This window comes from Babylonia areolata, chromosome 23 (assembly GCF_041734735.1).
Source record: "Babylonia areolata isolate BAREFJ2019XMU chromosome 23, ASM4173473v1, whole genome shotgun sequence".
NCBI lineage: Eukaryota > Metazoa > Mollusca > Gastropoda > Neogastropoda > Buccinidae > Babylonia > Babylonia areolata.
Window position 1 is genome coordinate 23,581,254 of NC_134898.1, and position 10,060 is coordinate 23,591,313.

Sequence of the window (10,060 nt, forward strand, 5' to 3'; positions counted from 1 at the left end):
ACACGCACGCGCGTGCATATTTGTGTGTGTGTGTGTGTGTGTGTGTACTTGTCAGAGATGTTTCGTCATTAGCAAGAACTTTCCACTTTCAATTCTAACACAGAACACGTTTAGGTGACATAACTAGTGAAGGATCCAAATTTGGTTTTTAAACTAAAAGGTTAAAGGTAAGGCGACCGTCTTAATATTATCAAAAGGAACAATATCTTAGGAGCTGATGCACTGACTTGAACTATTGTATTGTATTATATGTATTACTATTTTTTGTCACAACAGATTTCTCTGTGTGAAATTCGGGCTGCTCTCCCCAGGAAGAGCGCGTCGCTACACTGAGAGCGCTACCCAGTTTTGTTTTGTTGTTTTCTCCTGCCTGCAGGTTTTGTTTTTGGGGTTTTTTTTTGTTTGTTTGTTTGTTTGTTTGTGTTTGGTTTTTTTGTTCCTTTGTTTTGTTTTGTTTGTTTGGGGTTGTTGTTGTTTTTGTTTTGTTTGTTTGTTTTTTGTTTGTTTGTTTTTTGTTGTTTTTTTTGTTTTGTTTTGGTTTTTCCTATCGAGGTGGATTTTTCTACAGAAAGTTGCCAGAGACAACCCTTTTGTTACCGTGGGTTCTTTTAGGTGCGCTAAGTGCATGCTGCACACTGGACCTCGAATTATATTCTCATCCGAATGACTAGCGTCCAGACCACCATTCACGGTGTAGTGGAGGGGGAGAAAATACTGGCATCTGAACAGTGATTCGAACCATTGCACTCAGATTCTCTCGCTTCCTAGGCGGATGCGTTACCTCCAGGCCATCACTCCACTAAACATGGACCGGACAATAGAAGGGCGCCGAGGAAACAAACTCAAATAGTTATTTAAGCTACAAATGGTGTCAAATCAGTGGTTTGACCTTCTTGAAGTAATTATTGTCACTTTGACAGTTCCACATATATGGACAGGATACAGAGCTTGTCTATGTTCTCCCAGGTCTTCATTCCTTCAGGTCTAGGTTCCCCCAGGTCTGTATGCCATTTCGTCTATTCCCCACACCACCAACTCTTTTTTCCCTATTTCTATATTCCCCAGGTTTGTGTTCCCGCAGACTTTTTTCGTATCATACACACACTTTTGGGGAGTGGTCAGTTGTGGTCAGCGGTCAAAACCGGTGAAATAGTACTGATATTGCATATGAAAGTGCTGATGATGCACAAAGAAAAGTTTAAAACGCAAGCTGCACATTTTTGGGTAGTCGTCAGTACTGGTCAGTAAATAATCAAACTACGCCAAGAAGTATTAATCTTTCATAAGCATGATGAAATGCCGCATTATGGAAACATTCGGGGAGTGATCAGGTGTGGTCAGCAGTGGACAGTTATGGTCAGTTAATGAATGGGCCAAATCCTGTCAAGAAAACCGAATACTGCATAACCGTCACAAAATGATAGAATCAGAACATACAGTGGTCAGCAGTGTTAAGTTAGTGGTCAAAAACCTGCCACGCCGAGGATATAATAATGCGCAAACCTGAGAGAACAAAGCAATCTGAGTAGTTGCTGTCAATATCAAACTCAAAACTCGGTTTCAATGTCAAACGATCTGACAACTCAGCTATCTTGCCAGATAGATAGATACATTGATAAACAGAAAGGTAGATATCGTAATGATAATGATTAGTATTTATATAGCACTGAATCTTGTGCAGAGACAAACCAAAGCGCTTTCACTCCAGTCAGTCACATGCATGCATAACTCTAGACTGAATAAACTGAAAACAAGAGGCAGGGAAGGGAGGCTGTCTTGGAAAGAGGTGGGTTTTAAGGCCAGACTTGAAAGAGCTGAATGTTGTTTTTTTCCATTCCAATAAACACGATGCTTTCATGGGAATTCCATTGTTTTGAAACCCTCCGTACAAAACACAACATAATTCAGTTCGCTTTCTTTCTTAAGATAGGAATTCAGAACGAAACAACAACACACAAACTCCGTACCTCACATGATTTTCTAAAACTTTAACTTCCCCATTCCTAGCCATCATGACCACAGAAACCACGATCAAAGCCGACAGCCAGACGTGCACGAGTGACAGTGTCCAAAACGGCGACACCGCCGAAACACAGACATCACCAAGAAACAAGGAGTTTGTTCATCCAGAGGGAGGGTGGGGGTGGGTGGTGTGTCTCACCTCCATGTGCACCAATGGCACCATATTCAGCAGCATCAACACGTTTGGCATTCTTTACGTGGCCTTGGTAGACAAGTACACTGGAGACCAGATCGCGTTTAAGATATGTGAGTATGAAAATGCGTTTATGTGTGTGGATGAGTGCGGGAGATGAGGAGGTTTGGGATACAGAAGTATCAAAAAGCTATATGTATAAATGTACACGAGAGATGAAAAGGTTTCGGAAATGTAAGTATGTTTTGTATACTAAGGTAACATTTGCCAGTGGCGGTTTTGGAACACTGGCATACATTCACACACACACTTTCCCCACGCGCAAACATTCGCACCTTATAATGTTAACCTTCAGGTCGTTCTCAAGCTAACAAGTGCTGTGCTGTGCTTTGCGTCATTTCCATTTCCTTTGTTACGTTCAAATGAAGAGGATGCTGGAGTTGGCTGAGGATTGGTTCTTTCGCGACGTTTCTGAGCTCGTTTCCTTTGCATCTTCAGTTCAAGTGTGGGAAGATGGAAATAGCATATGCTTCAGTTTGGTATTTAACTCCCCTGTCCTTATTTACATTCCGTGTCCAACTGGGCGTTCCCTTTGTCAAAACTCCCCCACCCCTACTTTCCTTCCCCCTACGCCTCTTATCCACACCCCAACCCAAGAATGTAGCAGTCCCAAGTAAAAGGCGCACACAAAGCCCTGACTGGAGTCCTAACGTCCCTTCCCCACTGGACCAGACGCGTATGAAAAGATACCGGAATATAAAGACCATCTTCTCATTACTTTCTCCTTTTTTCTCCATCTCCCTTTCTTTTTCTTTTATTGCTAGCAACTCTTTTTTGATGTGTTCATGTTACTTTTTTTTTAAAATAAACAACAGGCCTGGGTTCTAATTTAATAAGAAAAAGCATGTAAATTTGTTTAACTGATTTGCCTGGTGAAATGAAAATTTGTTTCGGTTATTGTCTCTCTTGGAAAGGTTTTTCTTTTGGTTTGGTTTTGCTGTTTTTGTTGTCCTTTGTCCTTTTTGATGTTTTGATATAATTCGCAAAGTACAATCTCCAGGTCAAGAGCTCTGAGGTGCTTTATTTACAAATGATCTGCAAATATCCACGTACACCATACTTACCATCTTCCATGGTTTTAGATATTTACAATATCTATCTAAAACATTTATTCATTTATTTTGGAGTGCGCACATTGTCACGGTATTATCATATTTGCCCCTTCCACATTAGCAGCAGAGGCATACAGTGCTCCAAAATGTTCTGTTTAGAATCTTTACTGACCACAGTAGCCGTATGCTGAGCGTGAGAGAGTGTGCATTGCTCTGGATTGAAGACTGCTACTATATCCCTTCAGATCATTCCCCATGAATCCGCCTTCATCGAAAATTTTGACTCGAGTCAACCGCTCTGCCAGCATGATGAGATTTTGTCTCGAATTTTCCAACGGGATTAAAGAGGGGGGATATTGATTTCAGTTTCTGGAGTCACCATGAGAATATTACTATTATCATTATTATGAGCATTTATGCCTAATCTTGAAAATAAGCCCTAGACGTTTACAAATATAACACTTACGTAAATATCAAAAAGGAAAAATTGAACATAAGATACCAAACTTTATAAATTATTCATTCCCCCCCGCCCCCTACACACACACGCAAACCCAAAATATACACAAGCACACGCGCACGCACACACACAAATCCCAGCACACAATCATAAATAGTACACAATCAAATATACAACCAACAAATTATGAAACTAGTCATACGGAAAGGTATGAGCTGTGAAAAATTATTCCAGGGGGGCGCGAGGGGGTTGGGGGGGGGGGTGCGGTGCGGCGGCGAGGTGGGTCTTCAGTCTGGATTTGAAAGATTGCAGCGAAAATGAGTGACGGAGAGACTGTGGAAGTTGATTCCAAAGAATGGGGGCTTGGCATGAAAAACTGCGTTGGCCATACGTTTCGGTTCGAGCAGGGAGGGGGGGGGAGGGGTCGTAAGCATGCAGGTGTCAGAAGAAGAGCGGAGTTGACGTGAGGGTATGTAAGGATGAATGAGATCAGAAAGATACAGTGGACCACAGGCTTCAATGGACTTGAAACATAGACTATGGCCAGAAAGACCACATTATATTAGAACACTTGTCTTCACTGACTAACGATAAACCTTGATGATGACAATGCTGCTATGAAAATCCATTTAGATTTGAGACTACCCGAAAGGTCTATAGCCTGCCCTATGATTCCTCTCATATACTGACGGGAAAAAGGCCTAAGATATCAGAGGTGGTTACTTGACAGTAAACAATTTCATGTGCATTTGGAATAATGTTTGCTACACAATACAACACATTGTATCATGGTTACCCGACTGTGACTCAGTATGACAATTACGTGTTTGCGTGTGGTTTGTTTTCGTGTTTCAGCATGGGTGGGTTCAGTCTGCTCGGGCCTGTGCTTCATGCTCGGTATAGCGGCCAGCATCTTGAGCGATCGTTTCGGCATCCGCATAGTGTCCTTCATCGGAGGTGCCCTTGCCTTTGCTGGCATGCTGTCCAGTGCGTTTGTGGACAACGTTATGATGTACTACCTGACGTACGGTGTGATGATAGGAACAGGCTTTGCCCTTGTTTATTCCCCGTCCTTGGTAATCTTGGGACACTACTTCAAGAGGAGAATGGGTCTGGTGAACGGTATGGTGACTTTTGGCAGTGCTGCCTTCACCATCGGCTATTCTCTGGTGCTGCCCGTTCTGCTGGAAAAGGTTGACCTGAAGTACACGCTGCTTTGTCTTAGTGGTATGGTTTTCCTGCTGATGCCGTACTCTCTGACGTGGAAACCTTTAGTGACGCGGACCGAAACAGATACGACGACAGTGTCAGAGGATGGGGAGGTGGGAAAGACCAGGAAGCGCCAGGAGAGGAAACACCAGTTTCTGAACCCCACCATCTGGCACAGCCGGGGTTACGTTGTGTGGGTGATCGCTAGTGCTGTGGCCCTCTTCGGCTATTTTGTTCCTTTCACACATTTGGTGAGTACTGCTCATAAAATTTTAACGTTCCAGGACGGTTGAATAGTGATTGTTCATATCAAAAGCAATAATAAAATGAAATAAACAAATAAAGTTTAGTACATTTATCTTTAAAAAGGTAAACGAAGTGTTGACCACATCACGTCGCACTTATTTCTAATCAATTCTGGTAATGTGTGTATGTATCTAATACTGTGACATAGGTATATTCAACATCTTTTCCCCAATCAGTGTTTCTTCATATATACAACGTGCACACCACTTTCAGGAGTAAGACACGTTATTCTTGCTCGGATTCCCGACCATCTTACGAAGGAAACCCGGAAAAAACATCAATTTTTAAAATACGAAATGGCGTTTAGAGTGAGTAATGCGTTGATCAGTGAAACCATGACGTTTTCCAGCGACGTTTAGATGATAGAAATACTTCCAGCTATCTTTTGAAACAATATAGATATGATGTGTGACAACCTGGGTTCTGTCTGTGTTGCAGGTGAAGCACACAGAGGACAACTTCCCCAGCTCTGACGGTAACTTGCTGCCAATGGTCATGAGCATCACATCTGGGGTGTCACGTATTGTGTTTGGGGTGCTGGCTGACAGGTCGCTCAGTCTCATCAGGATGGACCAGGCATCATTCATGGTCTTCGGGGTGTCCACATTTTGCATCCCTTTCGCTGGCAGTTTCACCTCTCTCATCATCATCTGCGTAGTGATGGGGATTTGCGACGGAGTGTTTGTATGTCTAGTGGGACCGATAGCCTTTGATCTGGTTGGCAAGAGGGGAGCATCCCAGGCCATTGGTTTCCTCCTTGGCTTCATGTCGATAACGATGACTCTTGGACCCCCTTTGGCTGGTATGTTTGTGTGCGTGCGTGCATGCGTGTGTGTGTGTGTGTGTGTGTGTGTGTGTGCAAAATCGTTTAGTCCTATGGGTATGTAGTTTATGAGAGCTCGTGTTATGAAAACAGTCGGTCAGAATTCTGAAACGTATTAAAAGATGGATAAATGCAGCTCTTGAGGCAAAGGCCTTGTGAGACATGAAGCAGATATACGGCCCTGATGTAAACTATACTTTGGCGGCATTGCACAGGGGCAAAAGGTGAGCGTCGATGAATCCCCCCAAAACAAAGGGAAACGACTAAAACTAACTAACTTTTGAGCTGTGTTAGCATGGTCAGATTTTGCGAGCTATATAATACAGCCTTCATGATCACTAGCAGCTTTCCTGCTTATCTTTTCACACTGGGCCGAGACATACTGACGTGCAACCACTATGCATAAACTCTCCTCAAGATGAGTCACTTTTTTTGTGTTTGCTGTTGGTATGAATTTTCGGTCGATTCTGTCACAGTCTTCCCAAAGTAAGTGATGACCAGTTCAGCAGCTGTTCGTCTATTTTTGCGCAGGTTTGAGTTACGACGAACTGGGTTCCTACAAGGCGGCGTTCCACACTGCAGGGGTTACCCCTGTTCTTGGTGCACTTCTTTTGTTTCTGATCCCACGACATAAAACAGTAAGTGTTGCGGAGTATATGGGAGACGATGTCTTGATCTTTCTTTTTCTGACACCAGAGTTTGTCTTTCTTCCCTTTTGCAACTCCACGGTACATTGCTCTACAGCTTGCCAAAGTTATCTTTAAAATGAAATTCTTTTCTGGCGTTGCTGCTGCTGCTGCACTTGCAAACAATGTTAAGACTGACATTTTTCAGATATTTTTTTTACGAATGCTGTTGCTGATAATGCCGCTATTGTTGCTATTACAGCACACAAGAAAACAACAAACAAACAAAATCAGCTGTCATGCATTCAATTTTTGTTATGGCAACAACAAAAAATCACATCTACCACTACTACTTTTAAAAATAATTATGGTAATGTTTCGCGTATCAAAAGCAAACTGTGACGATTCAGGAGGCAAAATCACAGAGCGCGACAACAGAGTCCACAAAAGCCCTGTCCAAGAACGCAGACTGTCCACAGGAGAATCCGGGCAACGTCTTCACGGTTTCCACAGGCTCCCCAGCCAGTCAGCATGCCCGTGACGGGGACCTCGCAGAGGGAAGACGTCCAGATGGTGAGACAAATCATCTCCACCTCTCCTCTCCCTCAGCTTCCGACATCCTCCTTCTTCTCCGTGTGTGTGGTGGAGGGAGGTGTCTGTCTGTTGTATGTTTGCCTGTTTGCCTCTCCATCTGTGTGCATGTGTATTTATGTCAGAGAGAGAGGGGTGGGAGAGATACATATGTATATAGGCATAATGACTGAAACTCCAGATATCGTTTTAATAACACTAAACCAAAACAGACAAATGAAAGCAATAAGTGGATAATATATGTACGTCTGTACACAAGTTTATGAGTGTGCTTATGTGCTGGTAGGCGCGCATGTGCGTGCGCCCGTGCCTGCTTGTGTGTGTGTGTGTGTATGCGTACTACGTTATTCGTACGTCACACACACACAGTTCATTGCAAAAATTGTCTGAATGACAAATGAGTGATCAACATAATTTTTTTTTTCCTTAGGGAAGACTGTAGGTATGAAGGGTTGTAATTGTTGTCCATCATAAAAGTGACTGCTGCTTTTATGTTCCTGCGGTTGTGTTTCATAAACATAAGAAAAGATATGTGAGAGAGAGAGAAAAAAAAGAAAATATAAAATAGCGTACAAGGAAACTGATTAAGAAAAATAAAAGAAGCAAAAGAATTATGTAATATGGTATAACTTGTGTGTGTGTGTGTGTGTGCGTGTGTGTACGCGCATGTGTGTGTGTGTGTGTGTGTGTGTGTGTGTGTTTCTTGTACCAGATCCACCATGCGCTGATGGAGTGGATGGAATGCTTATCGTTGTCACATCCTCCACACTTCTGTGACCGCCCTGGTCTTGCTCTTCCCTGTTCTGGTGAGTCTGACTGGTCGACGGGGATGATGGAAGATTGATTGACTGATTAAATGATTGATGTGGATACTTATATAGCGCCTGTCCTCGGTCGGAGACCACGCTCTAAGCGCTTTAAAAACACGGGGTCATTTGTACAACAGGCTGCCTACCTGGGTAGGGCTGACTGACGGCTGCCACTGGGCGCCCATCATTCGTTTCCTGTGTCATTCAATCAGATTTCAGGCACGCACACATACACACTCAGACAGACATGTAACATGTTACGTGTATGACCGTTTTGTTTATTTACCCAGCTATGTAGGAAATCATACTCCGTTTTCGGGGGTGTGCATGCTGGGTATGTTCTTGTTTCCATAACCCACCGAACGCAGACATGGATTACAGGATCTTTAAAGTGTGTATTTGATCTTCTGTGAAGGGGGTTCAGGCACTAGCAGGTCTTATGCTGACCTGGGAGATCGGAAAAATCTCCACCCTTTACCCACCAGGCGCCTTTACCGAGAGTCGAACCCGGGACCCTCAGATTGAAAGTCCAACGTTTTAACCATTTGGCTATTTGTGATACTGGTCATGGAAGATCTCTTTATCCCTCCCTCCTTTCCTCCTTCAGGACTATCCCTTACCCACCTACCGCAACCCAGTCCCACTCTCTACACTCCTGTCATCCAGATCGCAGGCACTTGCTGAAGTGTTGTAATTGATTTCATTTTGACACTTTTTTTTTATATCAGGGTTCACATTTTACTCACATTTCCTCCTTTTCGTATAATTCTGACCCATGAACTTTTGGCATCATCCTTATAAAATGATACCGTCAACTGATGATCAACTCATTCATCTTGTGAATGAATGAACAGCTCATTCAAATTATGTAATGATGTCAAAAAGCATTATACAATGAAAACGTATGTGTATGTGACAGACACTGATGCACGCAGAGAGGGAGGTGGAGAGAGATGGAGCGAGCGAGCGAGAGAGAGAGAGATGCTTCCGACGCTTTTTATTGACACTAGTCTAACTACAGCCCTTATTTGGCTTAAATCAAGAAAACAAAATATTCTTAGTTGAGAGATAGAAAGAGAGAGAGAGAGAGAACGGACGTTTTTAGGAATATTCTTTCATTCTTTGGTACTCTTTTCCGATGATTCTGCGCGCGAGTCTACACGTGCAGGATTCCATACTCATAGTCCCCCCCTCCCCCGCCCATCACCCCCCTCCTCCTCCCCCTCCCCTTCCCTCCCGCTCATCCCCTCCCCCAGCCCCCCCCCCCCCCCCCCCCACACACACACACTGTATCCCCATGGTCCCCTCATCCCTTCGGCTTACGCGCGAACACAAATGATTCGTAATTTGTGGATACATTCTCATAGCTGCAATGTTCATACTTGTATTTCTTTTTACTTTGAACAACAACGACGTGCAGTCGTCGTTGTTGTTTGTTTTTTTTTACACAGTGCACATGAAACGATGGAACAAACAAAACAAAAAAAAACCCAAGCAAAACATTCCTGACTCGTTCACTCTCTCTACCTTGCTCACATCTGATTTCAGACATGACGGACCATCATCTATCTACACGTGACGGCCAGGCTGACAGGAAAGAGCATGCAGGACTTTCCGCTTCCAGAATGGTGGTCATGGCTGTGTGTCAGTGTGTGGACCAGCTGAGTACCAAGGGGCAATACCCAGTGGCTGCTTCCTGCACCACTCACTGTGCACAGCCTACTTCTCGTTGAAGAGCACATGTTGGCAACTGCAGCCCTGTGAACGTTTTAGCTGATATATGAAGAATATATTTTTGTTTTAAATGTTTATTATATAATTTTTTTAATGAAATATATATATTATATGTCTATGACATTACTCAGATATGCAATATTTAACTGTCTATGAACGTTCTAATTTAATGTCTGTCCACAAAAAGTGTGTGTATGTGTGCAGTGACAAATGTTGCCTGTAAAAGAATTATAAA

The 10,060-nt window shown here is 43.2% G+C and overlaps 1 protein-coding gene across 1 annotated transcript; it reads left to right on the forward strand.

Moving 5' to 3' along the window:
- Positions 1-2,012: 2,012 nt before the first annotated feature.
- Positions 2,013-9,855, forward strand: LOC143297616 (monocarboxylate transporter 10-like). Its single transcript, XM_076610032.1, has 6 exons — positions 2,013-2,268; positions 4,583-5,187; positions 5,681-6,044; positions 6,597-6,649; positions 7,102-7,264; positions 9,848-9,855. The coding sequence occupies exons 1-6, from the start codon at positions 2,013-2,015 to the stop codon at positions 9,853-9,855; spliced, it is 1,449 nt and encodes a 482-aa protein (XP_076466147.1).
- Positions 9,856-10,060: the final 205 nt, after the last annotated feature.